This window comes from Haliotis rufescens, unplaced genomic scaffold, assembly GCF_023055435.1.
Source record: "Haliotis rufescens isolate VD_foot unplaced genomic scaffold, xgHalRufe1.0.p SCAF_1, whole genome shotgun sequence".
Classification (NCBI taxonomy): domain Eukaryota; kingdom Metazoa; phylum Mollusca; class Gastropoda; order Lepetellida; family Haliotidae; genus Haliotis; species Haliotis rufescens.
In genome coordinates this window covers 34,831,626-34,851,320 of record NW_025963779.1, presented here as the reverse complement: position 1 = coordinate 34,851,320, position 19,695 = coordinate 34,831,626, and the positions used below count along the sequence as shown (strand labels likewise).

Sequence of the window (19,695 nt, the reverse complement as noted above, 5' to 3'; positions counted from 1 at the left end):
GAACCTGGGTTAGAAGACGCCTCCTACTATCTATTGCTTATCACCCAGTAGGAACCTGGGTTAGAATACGCCTCCTACTATCTATTGCTTGTCACCCAGTAGGAACGTGGGTTAGAAGACGCCTCCTACTATCTATTGCTTGTCACCCAGTAGGAACGTGGGTTAGAATACGCCCCCAACTATCTATTGCTTGTCACCCAGTAGGAACTTGGGTTAGAATACGCCTCCTACTATCTATTGCTTGTCACCCAGTAGGAACCTGGGTTAGAATACGCCTCCTACTATCTATTGCTTGTCACCCAGTAGGAACCTGGGTTAGAATACGCCTCCTACTATATATTGCTTGTCACCCAGTAGGAACCTGGGTTAGAATACGCCTCCTACTATCTATTGCTTGTCACCCAGTAGGAACCTGGGTTAGAATACGCCTCCTACTATCTATTGCTTGTCACCCAGTAGGAACCTGGGTTAGAATACGCCTCCTACTATCTATTGCTTGTCACCCAGCAGGAACCTGGGTTAACATACGCCCCCTACTATCTATTGCTTGTCACCCCGAAGGAACCTGGGTTACCCCCAACTATCAATTGATTTTCGGGGAGGTGGGATGGCCTATTGGATTCATCACATGGATACAATGTGTGAAGAGCCAACCGCAGTGATATTGCAGAAATAATGTTAGAAGTCATTCGAATCGAATCAGATTCAAGTAGAAGGTTTGGAACCGAACGTTAACGTCAAACTTCTCGGTGGAGATGGAATACCCTGGATAATGGACGATGCACCAGAAACAAAGCTACATTGTGAACGTAAAACTAATTTCAAAAGTATTCATACATCTACACTATACTACACAACATTTGCTAAGGACCAATATAGTCTTCCTTTGTCGAAGATGTGGTCCTTAAGAAATGTTGAGTAGTATACATTGACTGGTTTTGTTGCCTGACACGCAGACATCAAAGCGCAATTAAACTTGAAAATGTGTTCTGTGTAATTCCCAGCGCTGGAATGTCATCAATTAGCTGCTTTGGAATGTCAATTTAAGTAATCGCTGGCCAAAACACGCTCAACACTGTGAGTCATGCAAAGTACAATTAGTGTTATCTTTATAACAATTGATCCCACACGGCAGTTATTTTTACGACAGTTAAATCAACATTGCAGTTTGTTTTCCTCTTCAACCACGTCGCATGTGCATAATGGTGCGAAAGGTACATGTTTTGTAACTGTTTGGGAATTCTTAATCCATCCTTGTTAGTAAAATGTATGCCGTGCCATGTCCACTGTGTGATGCTGGTCTGTCGTCGTTCCCATCATGGCTCTCCATCTTCCCCCATCAATCGATTAAGCAGGACCTCTTTCAAGTCACAGATCATGCAGCACTGTAAGTATTTATACAGAAGAATACGTTTATAACGAACACGCTTATAACGAACTGACGGATATTACGAACTTAATTTTTATTCACGGCCATTTGCTGTATAGATGTTGTATATATGCTTATAACGAACTACGGTTATAACGAACTAAATTTAGTAGTCCATTTGAGTTCGTTATAACCATAGATTACTGAACTTATACGCTATGCATTAGCATTGTGCAGTTAATGTGCTTTCACTGACAAGGGACGTGACCTTTTGGCCTGCTAAGAAATGCCATTGTTGTCCTTTTGACATATTGTTATGAAACTATGTTCATATGACTAGAAAGTAACCTCTGCACGTTTCACACTTTTTACATGAGGAAAACAAAATTAAAGGCAAAGATACGTGAAACGGCCACTATTTCAAACGTCGAGGGAAAATTATGTTAAAGTCACTAAATGTATGAGTCTTATGAACCTAGTGGAATTGTTTACAATATATCTGTACTGTTAATACCTATATTTAACTTAATATTGGGATAAATAATTGCTGGAATATTTATGAGAAAGAAGTTTACATCCATAAGTTCTCTCAAATAAAAAAATAATGTGCATATTTATAATGCACCAAATCCACACCTAAAGCATCCTCAAAGAAAAATTCACAACGGTGTTTAAACTGTATATATGCTTATAACGAACTACGGTTATAACGAACTAAAATTAGTAGTCCATTTGACTATGTCCCATTCTTTATAGATGCGAGACAATCGCATCACACAAGTAAATCTATAAGTAGTGAAGGGTAATTGCCAAAGTGTGTTTGCTGCACATGCACACGAGCCCTGTTTGCCAAACCCATTCGATGGTCCCCGGTCACCTCCATGTATGTGTCACCTTAATGATGTTTCTTTATGTGGCGATATATGACGAGTAGCTGCCGAGCCTATGATGAGGTGTCTCGGCTTATTCAGTGTTTGTATGGAAAATTCGGACTCGGTTGGGACCGGTAATTAAGTCCGGTTTACGGAGAGAGAACAAAAAGTTGGACTGAAGACAAAACGAAAAGCAACGACCCTTCATCTTTATTCGAATACACATTAATTGTACATGAAATATTGACATGGCCTGGCATTAAATACACATAAAAACGGACTGTAATGTTTCTGAAGATCGTGTCCTCAGTCATAGTTTCGAGGTGAAGAAAATGGTTCTCACCATATATATGTATATACTTACTGAACTGGGGCTAGTTCACGTTGTCCTTTCATTTAGACTCTTTTATCGGGCAATGGGTCATAGCCGCCTCTGTGATAATGTTAGTATACTTGCTAAAACAGGTGGTAGTGAGTGAGCTGATTTAATGCCGCTTTGAACTGTATTTCAGCCTGACGTGGAAGGGAAGCTTAAGGTGATGCATGATAAGTTTATCCACGAGCACGGGTTGATGTAATTCAAACACCATTGATGACGTAATAAAGGCATTATTGTTGGCGTGATGTTTAATGACATCATAGTAGTGAGTGAGTGAGTTGGGTTTAACGCCCCTGTTAACAGTATTCCCGTTATATCAGCTTAATGTGGGAGGAAAGCCCGAAGTTATGCCGGTCTCAGACGTTTACCACTTCGGTGAAACCCGCGAGCACGGATATGGTGCTGACAAACCTAGAAACAGAATCGGGGCAAATCGGGATTCGAACCCACAATCATAGGTTTCTGGTGTGTCCAAGGGACGCAACTCTGCATAGCGAGCCATCATAGTAATATAATAATTTTGACACATACACCCATGAAATGTTCACTACTTTAGACTCGGTTATTATTAAATTACAAACATCGTTGAGTCAAACTTTGATGTGTCGAACTTACAGTTGTCTCAACGTGGAATCATTGTCCCTTTATTGTATTCCTTCTTTATTCATTATTACCGGTTGTGTCGAACTTCGGATAACTCGAAGCATTTACGTAAGTTCCTTCAACCAACTTCGACACAATGGTGTTTGATTGTAACTGATTGTTACTTTTCATAGTTAATTGGAAATATTTCAGCCCCACCATGGCGATTCTGAGTTTAAATACGTCCCCCAAAAATCCATGCTGGTCGTAAGAGGCGACCAAATGGAATGTATGGTCAAGCTCGGTGATTCAGTTGATAACGTGCCATCGTACCCCGACTGCGTGGATCGATGCTCATGATGTCAATCACTGTATTGTGTGGTTCAGACTCAATTTTTAATACAGGCCGCCGTCATAAGGCCGGACGTTTGTTGGGTACGGCGTTAAAAATCAGACAAATCATCTCTTTCTCATACTCCATCAGCTACACGCATAAAAACGTGTCAAGTATTAGTTGAAGGCTTTGAATATTATGGTGTTTGAATGACATGGAAATTCTAAATATTGACATGCTTACAAGTTGAGCCTCAATAACCAAGAAAAGTATTTGTTTGGTCACTGATTAATTTAAATATATAAAAGCGACAGGCCCTTTTCATAATCATAGTAAATCTCCACTTACTATTATTATCATAATCATGTGGTACACTATGGCCCACAAAGGCGTACAGGCATGCATGTTTTACTTGTCTGTACAAATTACATTGGGATAAAGAATATCTCTAAGCTCGTTACCATGGCGCCGTCATACAAAATGCATTGACATAAACTGCCTGGCACTCGGCATTAAGGTGATAAAACAAGAACTGGTCAGATCAGAGTCATAATAATGTGTGTGAGTGGGGTTACACTGCGGCATAGTATCTCATAGACAAACATCTAGTCTCTGAAATAAAAAAAATACGTTATCTTGATAAAATATATTTTAATGAAAAGGAGGCCTGTGACTCTCTTCATTTTCACCTGAAACTTCACTAATCTAGACTTACCAACTATTATAGATTTGCATGGGCTGTATTGGATATATATATTTCAGGATCTGTATGATATATAGACTATGTATCTCCGTGGGCTGGCACTATAAAACCGACATAAGTCTGGACTAGTACAACAGCCACAGACACACGTGCTTGCACGTCAATGTGTCAGTGAAATACTCTTGAATGCGATGTTTAACACCAATATTCACCCACTCTTATTAAGATCTTTAAAGAGCCGTACACTTTTCATTCAATAATTCTTTTACAGGTCGTAACACGGGTCGTATATGTAAAATGCATCATATTATATCAAATGGAAAAGTATAAACCTAATATCAATGTAAACTAGGTCGTATAAATCATTCGCGCTGAATGTGTTATGGGCCGGAGGCCTTGTATTGAGTAAAATGTCTGCCTGTATCACACAACTTCATACAGTATGTCAATATATGTAACGCCGAAGACCAAAGACAAACAACAAAATACACCTATAAAAAGTAAATAGCGCTGCTCACCAGCCGGTGGAGAATCTGAGCTGGTGCATGGCTACACATGCATGTATAACATGGATAGCTTATGGGTTCGAGATAACATTGTACATAAACTTTAGGTGAGTAAGTGGAGAAAGGTTCAACTTTGATGAAACCCCAAAGCACGAGTATGGTGAGGCCGGGGATCGAACCCCGGACATTCCGCTGTCCGGGCGGACGCTCTATCACTAGATCAAGGATGCAGCCCTACTTCCACTTGAAATTTGAGGGCAAAGATGTATTTGATATTAATTTGTTGCCAACTGAAATTACCCGTGGTTTACTTCTATGATATGGACCATATCGCTTCACAGATTGACCAGTCTTTTAACCATGTACACAACTTAGTCACATCTCTACATTTCCTTCTCTTTCAAACGGCATCTCCGTTTCATATCAACCTGATAAAGAACATAAATCTGAATAAAGTCAGATCTTTACTCTGATGCGATACCCCTGCGTGAAGGGCTGAGGGCATTAAAATAGGAAGTAGCGTCAACTCGGTGCCGGATTTGACAACCCAATCGAAATGAAAGAGAAGTTGGTATTTGAATCAATTAGATGTCAGCCATATTTCTGTGCCACCTCGATCCGGAAATTTTGATTTGTACAAAAGAAAAGCCGCCCAGAACACAAACAGTCCATACCAATTCCATGGCGCTCAGAAACAACAGGGTGTTTACAATACCAGTACTAATATAATCTTAATTAACATTTGGAACTGGTACGTATTATTCAATTTGGAGGTCAGAACTCAGATTGCTGGTCTGAATTCTTTGTTCACTCGTATCAAGTATTCGAGTCTTGAAGTCGTATGAAGGCCACTGGCCCATATATAGTTAAGTGCATACATACATATTACAATGGTACATGAATTCATACGTAACTTTTGTCATAGAATATATTCTTGTGTTTGCAAAACATTGTCTCACTTCATAACTTTGACATATATATTTACATAAGTTTCTTAATAACCTTACATCGTTCGAAGACAGAAGCGTCCTTATTTATAGATATTCGGATTATGGCAATACATTTCAGGCAGATAGAGGTGTCTTATGATCTTATAGGAGTTACATATTAAGAAAAATTATATTCATCTTCTTTCCCAAGATTACAAAGAGGACATAAACTGAAATCAATCCTCGACCATCTCCCTTCGTTAACTTTCAAACTTAACAACACCGTTCTCAGTCTCAGCAACATGTTACATTGTTTACTATCTGTTAAAAGAGTGAGATACTTCTCAGGTTCGATTATGCTTTTAAATTATTTGTATATGTTATATCAGAATGTAGGACGCTGATTGGCGAATCATAGTATGTCGGAAGTGTTGTCAGATACAGAGTTGACAGATATCACTTTCATGAGGTTGAAAAAAATGTGAGGTTGCTCACAACCAAATGGTTTCCCATCGACTTCTATATATTAGTAACGTTATTTGGTTCTGAATAATAATACATTCGACTGTCTACTATATATGTAGCCTGACGTTATAACTACAATAAGATCACAGGTGGGCAGATTCCCCCGTTCCACAGTTCGGCATCAATGGACATTTACATGAAAATATATTGAATATTTTCAGCATGTTGGTGATACAAACGTGCAGCACTAATTATTGAGAAACAATTTTATTTACTGTGTTGATGAACTCTTTGAAAAAACCCATTCAAATTGTACACATTATCATCCACTCATAGCTGATACTTTCTTTGCTGCAGGTTGCATATCCACGAAAACAGCTGGAACAAACGGCTCTCCTTTCAGTAGACTTTTTCTTAAAATCTTCAAAGTAAATGGGTAGAATTTTGAATTATATGCTCCAATAATAACAAAATCTACGTTATCATAAGGCGACACATGGGAACACGACCACCATGACAATTACTATTTTCTGTGCATATGAGTGTATGGGGTTCTCTGTGTTTAACACAGCCTTCTTTAAACCGAACGCGAGTCTTCATTGCTGACATGAGTTCATAGATTCAGTTGCGAAACAGCAACTCTGTATACGTCATATCTCCGAGACTAGCATGTGGGACTGTCCTGTAACGTTCGACCTGTTGTCACCTTCAGATACAGCTTGGGAAAACAATGGACATTAGTCATAAGAAAGACATGTCACAATAGTTACGTTTCATCTTCGTTTGTACTCCTTTAGTATATGACTAAATATATTTGTTTTAAATCAAAAGTTACTGCTCATTATTTTCAGATTACACTGCCCAATAAAGTTTTCTGTAGATCAATCAAAATGTTCTCAAAGTCAAAACCACATAACAGAAACGGGTGAAAATAACTCGGGTTGTGAACCTAAGCCCAAAAGATTTGAGAATACTAAAAGCAGATATACTTTGATAATATCGATAGAGACCGGGTTGATTGTCTTGTCAAATTAGCAAGGTCGCAAATTGGAAGTCGCTGTCCCAACCACCATGAGTGAGATAGCAAACGAAATCGCAAATGTCCTAGTCGAAGGCTGCATGTGCAACATTCGGGGTGAGAACTAAGAGAAAGCAAAAACTTTGGTTCGGTCACGAATGTAAAAAACGAAGGAACTATTTCCGTAAAGCTAAGAAAAATAAGGAAACTAACACTATTATTAAGCAATATTAAGGAAATGCTTGGACAAACATATCAAGAAACATTGAAACCATTTATGCATTTTTTTTAGAACCAATTGAAAACAAAGTCCACGTGAGTTTTGTAACGCTCTTAAACAAGAATAAGAGTGCGGTGAATAACATTGAGCCAGATATCGAAACAGTTTATGAACACTGTGATATAAATAAAGATATGAATACAAGCACATTTATTGATGAAGAATATCCAAATGCTACTATGCACGATGATGAAATGCTCCATAGTGATATCACAGAGAAGAAAAACGCAAAGCTGTAAAAAGTCTGAAAAATAACAAAGCTTTTGGTATAGATCTCCTTGTACATGAGTATATAATGTAAACTCCTAAGAATTATTCACACCCGTATATCTTGATTACTTTAATGTCGTGTTTACTACCGGAAACAGACCAGATGCATGTCTAACTGGTGTGATCAAGCCTGTATTTAAAAAGAAAGTAACCCGCTAGACCCAAACTGTTACAAATCTAGATCACAATTTTGAGTTGCTTGGGGAAACTGTTTTACGAGTATACTAAAATTTAATACACGATTGTCATGTTTGACTGATAACAAAAACATCCTGTCTCCCGTGCAAGCTGGATTTGAGAAATACTTCTCAGGAGTAGACAACATCGTTATCATCAATATGTGGATGCAGAGCCTTAAGCATAGCAAACAAAAGTAGTATTGTGCCTTTAAAGATTTCACCAAGGGTTTTGACAAAGAATGGAGTCTGGGACTTTTACACAAACTGTTGAAAAGTGTTATCAGAGGAAAATTTCTCATTCTCATTAATACCCGTACAGCAGTATTTAATCATATTAGATTTTTTCCCTAGCCTTTCCGGAGTTAGACAAGGATGAAATTTATCTACATTACTTTTTTCATTGTACATAAATGACCACGAGAAATCTCTATTGGAACACAACTGTCACTGTGAAAATTTGTGTCACGATGTGATTACAATCATGGTGATGATATTATAACAAAAATTATAATTTTACTGTATGTTGATGATACAGTCTTATTTAGTAGATGCCCCGCCGATTTACAGAAAACCCTTGATTCGTTTAGAATATACTGCACTAAATGGAAACTAGATGTTAACATTTCAAAAACAAAAATTATTATATTTGGCAGTGGCCCGGCTAAACGAAGTAAACTCTAGTTTATGTATGGTGGAAAACACCTCGAGATGGATAGCTATGTTTACCTTGACAACAAATTCCATAGAAATCGAAGGATGATAAGCGCAGTTAAATCTGCATGTATGGCCTCTAATTCCAAGAAAGCTATGTTCTGTCTCCTGAAGAGAGCAAGAAAGTTACCTCTTGATTGCCTTATCTCGAATTTTGATTCTATGGTATCACCTATCTTGTTATATGGTTCGGAAATATTCGGATACGAAAATTTACAAATTATTGAACGTGATTATTTTTTTTAAAATGGCTACTGGATAAGTGCATCAACACCAATTTTATGGTTCATGGGGAAATAGACAGGGAACCTCTCAAAACGTGTAATTAAATTCTGGCATAACATCGCAACACCTACGTGTGATAAGAAACTTTTGTAAAAGATTTATCACTTTGTTGAAAGGAATCATGAGGTTCTGGCTAGAATGGATTAAAACTATATTATATAACTGTGGACTAACACACATATTCTGTAACCCTATCACTTGTAATACGACATCACTGGTTGCTAAGGTAGGCCAGATACAACAGGATCAATTCGTACAAAAATAGAGATGCAACATGGCATTGAGCAGCAAAGGTTACATTTATCAGTATCTCACAGAAAAGCCAAAATGTGAAAGATACGTTTTAATGACAAAAAATAGATACATGTATGTATATCCCAATCTTAAAATTTCAGATCATGTAACCATAATTTACCGACTGAAACTGGTGATTGGAATAAACTAAAGACAGAAGATCGTGTATGTGAACTGTTCAAGTCTCCTTCAGTTGCAGACGAATTTCATTATCTGTTTAGATGCCTGGCTCTGTCAAAACATAGACTTGTGTACTTACCAATTGCTTACCAGAATAAATGGTCTGTTTTGTGTAGATTTAAGAAGTTATTACCCAATTAAAACGTTAGACATCTAAAAGAACTGTCGATATTTATTGATGAAATATTTAAAGCAGTACGAAAACACAAAACAGAAACGACACAATATCTCCATGCATGATATACTGTCATCTTGACACATACTTATACAGTAAACAACGGTTATAACGAACACGCTTATAACGAACTAACGGATATAACGAACTAACTTTTTAGTCCCGACTATTTGCTGTAGTTATGCTGTATATATGCTTATAACGAATTACGGTTATAACGAACTAAAATTAGTAGTCCCTTTGAGTTCGTTATAACCGTAGTTTACTGTACTTTATATGTACATGCTTATTCCATTGAACACTTTTGTACCACCGCCGTTGGTTTGGAGAAAATGAACTGTTTCTGTTTCTGTTAATGCCGACCGGCGCGCCAGTTCTTAACACGCTGCACCCACTGAGAACCAGGTGTCCTGACAATCTGGGAGCGACATAATACCATCAAACAAAATCGATTATCGTTAAAAGCGTCCATAACAATAACCACAGTGAAATCTAGTCAAGATTCAATTACTGACTTTCTTCTAAATTTCCGAAATACAAATCCTCTCTCTCAACAATCAGAGCGTCTTTCAGTCTTCACCAAGGCAGTGCGCTCTTGAATTAATGCAGTACCCACAACCTTGATTTTCTAGCAACCTGAATACGCCCGACCGTGTAATGTTGAAACGGAGCTTCGGCAAGGGGACATAACTGCTTTGTGTTTAGAGACTACTTTGATTACTATGGAAATGCTATAACAGCACACGAAACGTTTCCATGGTAATAGCATATGTCACGTCGCATCACGTGCATGCTTCAACGGAAGACAACGCCTACATTGGCAGACTTTGGAAGTTTAAAACTAAAGTAACGGGAGTGCTTCCCTACATCTGTACTCTGCATTTCAAAGTCTGCTGTTTCTTGTGTTTTCCATAAGGAGGTAAGTGCGTTACTATTTTTGGATGATTTTCTTCCGGATATGTATGTCCTGGCCATGAGTGTTAATTTATTCACATCTACCAGTTAGATATCATCTTTATTTCTCCGATAAACCAGTGGTTCGTGTGTTTGATGTGTACACAGTATGTATCGGTGTGAAGAGAAGCCGTCAGCGGAGGATGATCACTAAGTTAAAGGGGCACTAATCTCTGGCTTCTTCCCGGCTGTCCGACCCGTGAAGATCCGGGTTAGAATAAGACTAACGAGATCGGGTGGACAGGCTCGCTGACTTGGTTGATGCATGTCATTGAATCCCATTTACATGGATCGATGCTCATGTTGTCAATCACTGGATTGTCTGGTCCAAACACGATTATTTATAGACCGCCGTCATATAGCTAGAATATTGCTGAGTGCGGCGTTAAACAACAAATAAACAAACAAGAACCTGGCTGTCCGATACTGCCCGCAAGGACTCACTAGCTGTCGCGAGGTTCGATTTGCTGGCTAACGCATATGAGTGTCAGGTGATTATTCAATCTGAACACAGGTTTGAAGTGGGCTGAAATGTATGTTATACAATATGCACGTGACAGCGAAGCAAGAGAGGAATGATCAGTTGAGTTACAAAAAACATCCATCAAAGGATCAACCGAAAATACGTCAGATTGATTAATCACTGTTATCCTGCACAGTGGATTTGTCAAAAGTAAGGGTTAACATGACAAGGTTTACTAAAGCAGACGTAAAAACTATGTTCAAAGGATTAGTTGAAAAAATTACTCATTGTTATCTAACTCAAAGGACTTTTTTAAAGAACCGTGGACATCATGAAAAAAGTTGTTTCGTGTGTTCTCTCCGCTTACCAATGAGACCTGTGTACAATACCTGAAATACACTTACGTGATCAGTCGAGAAACGAGTTATAATATCCCGAAACGCTAAATAAAATATTAGATTGGAGCAAAGACACGTGACATCGAACAGGTTTCTTTGTACAGCTGCAGACGTATGGGATATTGTTCCTTTATATGGATATTCACGGATACATTCCTCGAACAAGGTAATTGCCTAATATTATACATATAACGTTGTCGTTGTTTCCACAAGCCTTTTCGTTTGTAGGCGTGTATGTGTTACAGTCGATGTGCAAAATGTGATTCACTCAGGCAATTTATAAAATGTGTAAATATTCACTCATGTGAACTGAAAAATCTGTCCATTTATTTAACAGATTGACTAAACATTATTAAGACGTTCAAACGGGGTTAAAACATCTAAATGGATTAATTATGCTAGCGCTAGAAGCCAAAACATATAAAAGTGTACTTTGATTTTCGTTTTCTTTAAATCCTGTCATTTTCAGTCACTGGGTGATGTAATTAAACATCAACATGTTCGGAAAGCGTCATCGTAATAAAATAAATGGACAGAATATTCAGTCAATTTGTAAAAAACCTGAAAATGTAGGCGTTTGGTAAATTTACAGAGTGAAAATTTTAGTCCTTTTACACATGGAATATACACACGATAAGTAAGCAATGCTCAGCTGATATATTTAGTTTGCTTTACAAGTCAAAATAGTGAAAACGAAAATCGCACTATACCAAGCAAGTGACTTATCAAAACTTCGTCACCATGACCGATGCTACCCTACAAATACCTACATTTCCTTATGATTTCCAAGACAAAACTGTATTTCATTTTGTTGAGCATATGACGACATGCCCTTATAATATCAATAAAAGTGACAAATGCGCTTTATGTTGGCGCAGTACAGGCCGCGAACTAATCGGTGTATCATCCGGGTACTCACGGGGAAAGGACAATAACAATAAGTCCCTGGGAATTGCTGTACATCAGTGCCCCTTTAAAGGGGCACTACGCCAGGTGTTTTTGCAGGCCTCACACGTGTGATTCAAATCCCTCTAACACCACTCTGTTAGCTAACTCAATTTTCTATCAGGTATTAGGAATCTTGCAGGTCGGTTCGCCCCGAATGTGTTTTTAGATTCGTCAGCACCTCACAGTCCTTTTGGTTTCATCAGTATGGTAAACGTCTTAGACCTGCATCACTTCTGGCTTTCCTCCCACAATAAGCTGACACGCCGTAATGTACCTGGAATATTGTCCAAAGCGCTGTTGAACAGAACTCACTCACTAATCCAGCGGTTAATGATTAACAATCTTAGAACCTACACCGAAACTAATCCAGCAGTTAATGATTAACAATCTTAGAACCTACACCGAAACGTCGCTCCTTAATGTAATAAAGAAGTTGTTCATCCATATATCTTATCCTTATTTAGTACTCCAACTTCTATTTGCCTCTCAGAGAAGTTACTTCTTAGACAGTGACAATATCGAGGTTTCACACAAGGCAAACCTACCCCTACACCCATGCCAAGGCCTTTCAAAGAGGTACTAAGTGGCGAATGGGAATTCTTTATAATCAAGGTTGATTTTCATGATCATGATTCTGTTTCAACTATGTTAACACAGCACAATCTTTCATTATTGTTTTTATTTATTCCAACCATGAAAACTGTTATTGTATTGTTTAGCTCACCTGACTTACGTCCATCGTCTGTTTGGCCGTCGGATTTTTTCGACATCTCTGAAACGACCAGTCCGATGAAGTAGAAACGGTGTCTAAAATACTTGCCCACATAATTCCGATCAGATATCAAACATGGCCGCCGCGACAGCCATATTTAAACAAATACTTTCTAAGATGCTTTTCCAAAAGATCAAAGGCGCCGACTGTACTTTGTCGCATTGATTTACATCATAATGAGCTGACATCATGATGTTATTCAAATTACCTCCCCATGATCTAAGGTATCCCCGATAACATCGTTCTGCCATTACTATCAATCATGATTGCATACCAACGTCAATTATCGATCGATGAAATAGTTTCTTTAAACTTGTCGAATAATTTGATATTGTTATCAGGGAAGAAATATGACAAGATGGTGTCAGCCATCTCTTAGCATGGACACACTGGTTTGAATTTGTTTGGGAAAACAAATATTTATATATTATATATATATATATATATATATATATATATATATATATATATATATAGCAGAGTTTGAGATACCGAGGTTCATCTGTGTCTACATTTCAATCCAATCTTGACTTCAATAAGAGAACCGCTTGTGTCTGTTTCAGACATTTTAAGAAGTCTTATTAACTGTTACACACTTGCAGCGGTGGAAGTCCATCTTCACCCTTCTAGAAAAGAACATGAAACATGAAATCCTGATGGATGCGGGTGTCCCAATCGTCTCGATGACGCAATTTACTGTACAAAGACATATTCAAACCAGTGTGTCCATGCTAACTGAGTCACAAAGTTGTCCGAGACGGGCGGGTACCCCAGCAGTTACGGCTGTCTCTGGACAAAGGCACGAGTTGGCCTTGAAGTGTTTCATAACCACGTATAAACATGTACAGTGTCAAACATTTAGCAACATACTGCAAAAATAAACAACGACCGCTGTTGCTCTTCCTCCGCCATGTTTGTCCAACGGCGATGCCATATCACACCCCAGGTGCACGATTTAAGATTTTATTACGTTTAGAACGTACAATGTACTGTGTTTCTTATCGTGTGGGTGCAGGGATTTAGGTGAAACAGACCGTCAGTTTGCCCTGTTCGAGGCTTTTCAATTTACTCCACCGCGTATTACAGATAATCAGTCCATTTTCAAGCCGTCTATAATAACTTACAATTAAAGGTTAGTATTAAACTCGGCAAGTCAACTTTGGCCTACCCCAATGTGTTGTGTAATAAAGTTCAGTTTTGTCTTGAACTATTTTAACGTCAAAGCACAACACGTTCTTAAATATATATTACTCCCCCTTTCTTTTAAAATGTATTGAACTTTTGGCATATGTGTTGTTAGTAGTGGGCCCAACATATATGTTCTTTTGTTGTTGTTGTTGTCTTGCGACATTGTGAAATTCGACGTTACTTCGACCCCCTTAATTTGCAGCTTAATAATATGTGTCACCATTCTGAAAATGCTGTCATGGGCAATAAAAATAAAAGTAGGTGCAAAATTGGAAATCACATATTAGATCCATACATAAGTCCGCCGCCATGTTTCATTAAATGTATCTGCATACATTTGAGAGCAATGGTAAAAAAATAAGTGTCCGCGTGTTGTTACAATGGAAACCAAATTTGAATTCGAAATAAACTAATTCATACAACATCAGGACAGCCTGTCGGTAGGATGGTCGAAGATGAGTTTCACCATCCTACAACTTGTAATAAAACAGCTGTGCATGGACCTTTGCTCTGAAGAGACCTTTGCACTTATGACTGCATGTCCATTACTTGGTTAACGTTGTACATCGCCTGTGTTTCCGGAGAATGCACACAACCAGCTGACACATGCACAGGCAACAAACGGAAAGCCCTGACTCATGCATACTGTTGGTTGAATAACAGTGATAGTAAGAAGTAAACACGGAATAAACATGCTTGACAACAAATGTTTTACTTACTCAAATAATTCTGATAACAAGTCTCTTAATATTCTTATAGATTCACTCAAAATATGAAATAAATATAATTAATATTATAACCACATACTCAGCAATGTTCCTTTAAATGCCCTCCAGTTGAACTGTCTATGAGGAGTTCAACCCACGTTCAATATCCACACCTCTCAATATGTTCAATTCGTAGGCTATTTTATAAAGATAGAAACAAATATGGTCAGTCCCAACATTTGTTAGCTTTTGTTGAGTAGAGAGACTTTGTCTACTGTTAATGGTGTGGAAAACTACGAGGTGCTTACCTCTTTGAGAAAATTAACAATCCTTCAAACAGCACAAAAGAAGAACATCATCTCTGGTGAGTAACCATGTTAATGTTGCATTGTCATATCTCATTTTTTTAATAAATCGAACAATTTTTAGTAACGTGGACATTTTCCAGCAGTTCTGAAATTATTTAAAAATATACTCTTAAAAGAAGTAGGAGATATTCGGAAATAACTTAAAATTTGTAAGAGATATTAGTTTCTAGTAATAGTTGTATAATAATAATAAACTAATTGGGATACATTACAAACGGAAGCGAAGTATCCGTTATGACCGCTAACGATCATCTTGGGGTAGATGGCATTTTTTTAAGTTGACGTTTTTGTATCAGTAGTGAGTAAAACCGCTACGATTTGTCAAACGTTCATTCATTCGAAATTGCACACTGCCTATCTCCCAATGGCGATTTGAGGGAGTCTGTCCGACTCCTCTTGGCTAAGTTCAACCAACGTGGTCGGCGGCCAATGACGTTGACGCACACGTCTCCCTTTCATGTCACAGACGTGTTCAGTTGGGGAAAGGTCTGGGATCATTGCTGGCCATGGAATTCTATGGATGCTGTCCTGCTGGAGGTGAGCATTGACGATTCGTGCCCGTCCCGAAAGCCAAAACGTCGACACACACACCTTCCAAATGAGACAACAAAGGGTGCCCGACAGTACTGTCCAGTGATGCTTTGAATTCCTTGCACAATATTGAGTGAGGTCAGTCTGTCATTGCGTAGCCACACCACACCAAAACAGATCCACCGCCACCGTCTCAGGTTGACATTGGCTTGAAGTTCAATCAGGAAGACCAATTCAGACAAGGACAAAGACGATGACATCTTGAAGAAATGAGGATCATCACTATGACTTAGTAATGAAGAAGAAGACTTGTTATGTCCAAACGACGGGGGATGTTTGCGGTATGCGTTGGACATTCACCAATGACAACGTTAACATTGTGAAGACGAAACATACTTTGTCTACGGATGTGGAAAACCGCGAAAGTAGAAACAAATAATTATTATGACCATGTTTGAACGAAGATGGTAAGGGTTTGTCTTGTCAAATAGTATTTAATCAGAATGTAGTCAAGATTATATTTATCGATAAACAGGTGAATGGTCAACTATATACCATAAGATAAAAGAATAGAGAAAAGAGATTGAATAGTTTGTTCCTTCTTCTCAGAAGACTAATGAATAATTAAGATGATTTACTAACTGAATACTCTTAGATATATATTATATTTGGCACAATGTTTGGACCAGTCCTTAAACGTGAAAAAATATGATTCAAACTGATTGAAATAGGTAGAACTGGATATATATATATAACTGACGTCATGGTAAGGTTCCAGAGAGTTTTCAAACCAATGAACTTGATTTACCAGTTCAATAACCAATAAATTAAAATCATGCTTTTTTCGAGACACGATGAACGTATACATCCCTTTTTGCTTTTCCTTTCAAACCCCCTTCCATCGATCGACAGGTTGTGAAGATATTTGTTGCGTGCGTGCGCATCCCCTCTCCCCTAAAACAAATTAGTAATTGGAGCTAAAATAGTTTTAATCAAATAGATTTTTTAATTTTACACACACTCCACATATAATGCAGTGTGTGGAGTGTGTGATTGTGTATATGTTACACACATGACGCCGATTACACACACAGACACAGACACAGAGCAAACACCGTACACGCAGTGTATGCAGTGTGTGGAGCGTGTGATTGTGTTTTTGTTACACACATGACGCAGATTACACACACAGACACAGAGCAAACATCATACACGCAGTGTATGGAGTGTGTGGAGCGTGTGATTGTGTTTTTGTTACACACATGACGCAGATTACACACACAGACACAGAGCAAACACCATACACGCAGTGGATGCAGTGTGTGGAGTGTGTGATTGTGTTTTTGTTACACACATGACGCAGATTACACACACAGACACAGAGCAAACACCATACACGCAGTGTATGCAGTGTGTGGAGTGTGTGATTGTGTTTTTGTTACACACATGACGCAGATTACACACACAGACACAGAGCAAACACCATACACGCAGTGTGTGGAGTGTGTGGAGCGTGTGATCGTGTTTTTGTTACACACATGACGCAGATTACACACACAGACACAGAGCAAACACCATACACGCAGTGTATGCAGTGTGTGGAGTGTGTGATTGCGTTTTTGTTACACACATGACGCAGATTACACACACAGACACAGAGCAAACACCAAACACGCAGTGTATGCAGTGTGTGGAGTGTGTGGAGTGTGTGATTGTGTTTTTGTTACACAAATGACGCAGATTACACACACAGACACAGAGCAAACACCATACACGCAGTGGATGCAGTGTGTGGAGTGTGTGATTGTGTTTTTGTTACACACATGACGCAGATTACACACACAGACACAGAGCAAACACCATACACGCAGTGTATACAGTGTGTGGAGTGTGTGATTGTGTTTTTGTTACACACATGACGCAGATTACACACACAGACATAGAGCAAACACCATACACGCAGTGTATGCAGTGTGTGGAGTGTGTGATTGTGTTTTTGTTACACACATGACGCAGATTACACACAGAGACACAGACACAGAGCAAACACCGTACACGCAGTGTATGCAGTGTGTGGAGTGTATGATTGTGTTTTTGTTACACACATGACGCAGATTACACACACAGACACAGAGCAAACACCGTACACGCAGTGTATGCAGTGTGTGAAGTGTATGGAGTGTGTGATTGTGTTTTTGTTACACACATGACGCAGATTACACACACAGACACAGAGCAAACACCATACACGCAGTGTATGCAGTGTGTGGAGTGTGTGATTGTGCTTTTGTTACACACATGACGCAGATTACACACAGAGACACAGACACAGAGCAAACACCGTACACGCAGTGTATGCAGTGTGTGGAGCGTGTGATTGTGTTTATGTTACACACATGTCGCAGATTACACACTCACAGCAAACACCATACACGCAGTGGATGCAGTTTGTGGAGTACTCACTGATTGTGCACGTGGTACAAAGAGGACGCACAATACACAGATCATACACACAGTAAGTGTGTGGAGTACATGTTTTGATTTTGCCAGTCCCAGAAGAAAGTCTGAAACAAACGAATAATAACGAATTAAAATATATGCATTAAAAAATGATTTCAACTCCATTAAGTTATGACCAGTTTCAACTGCAACAAAAAAATTATTAAAAAACGAAAAATAATCTAATCATAACTGTGTTGGTTTTATCGCCGCTTGCGCAATATTTCAGTAATATCGCGGAGTGTGCACTTGATATGGGAATGAGTGCGTATGGTTTGACGCCGCTTTTAACAATAAGCCACCAATATCATTGCGGGGGACACCTGAAATATGCTTCACACATTGTACGCACGTGAGGAATCGAACCTGGGCCTTTGGCGTGACGATTGAACGCTTTGACCACTTTGCTGCGCCATCGCCCCCTTAATATGGGAGGGGAGCCCGAAGTGATTCAGGTCTTAGCCAGGAGTACGAATGTGGTGCTATCAGACTTGTCAGAATCTCCTTTGTGAAACGGCGAGGGTAACGGTGAGGGTAACGTTGGGGGTAACGGTGAGGGTAACGGTGAGAGTAACGGTGGTGGTAACGGTGAGGGTAACGGTGAGGGTAACGGTGAGGGTTACGGTCGGGGTAACGGTGAGGGTAACGGTGAGAGTAACGATGGTGGTAACGGTGAGGGTAACGGTGAGGGTCACGGTGAGGGTAACGGTTGGGGGTAACGGTGAGAGTCACGGTGAGGGTAAGGGTAAGGGTAAATTCATTCACACGGTCAGGCAGTTTGATTGATCACACATTACTCAGTCAGTTCATATAAAAAAGCAACAGTTATGCAGGTCTTGGTCACGAGAATGAATATGGTACTGACAGGCCAAGAGTCATTATCGCGGAGGATCCGGAATCAGGGTACAATGTTGCTACCAGGTCACTGAAATACGGAGCAATCTCCCGAATAGGACTAAGTGATAACTGACGACGCGAGCAAGAAACACACGTGATAACCTAATCATTTAAACGAAAGTACCATATTTTAGGAAACATATAAAGACCTACAATATATCACGAACCGATATCAGTTTACAGAGCATACTGACTTTCAAGGTAACTTATTACTTCTTGCTGTTGGGTACAATGTGTGAAGCCCATTTCTGGTGTATCCCGCCGTGATATTGCTGGAATATTGCTAAAAGCGGCGTAAAACCATACTCACTCACTCATATCTTGCTGTTACAAGTATAATCAGTCAGTTCAATGCACTTATTCTTATATGCAAAATTATACATCAAAAGTCCTAATTTAGAGCAAATTGACCTCGGACACACAAAAAAGTTTGTATGTG

At 39.0% G+C, this 19,695-nt stretch overlaps 1 protein-coding gene across 3 annotated transcripts in view; it reads left to right on the top strand.

Annotated features, from left to right (window-relative positions):
• Window positions 1–1,210: 1,210 nt before the first annotated feature.
• LOC124139482 (sodium-dependent glucose transporter 1-like) overlaps window positions 1,211–19,695 on the top strand; it is a 46,250-nt gene continuing 27,765 nt past the window's right edge. Inside the window, exon 1 of one of the 3 annotated variants that reach the window (XM_046506576.2) lies at window positions 1,211–1,387. In XM_046506576.2, coding sequence (XP_046362532.2) covers window positions 1,266–1,387 — 122 coding nt within the window. In that variant the 5' untranslated portion in view covers window positions 1,211–1,265. Of the gene's footprint in view, window positions 1,388–10,354; window positions 10,451–19,695 lie in introns of those variants that run through there. The other 2 variants (XM_046506564.2, XM_046506575.2) reach the window with 2 other exon arrangements.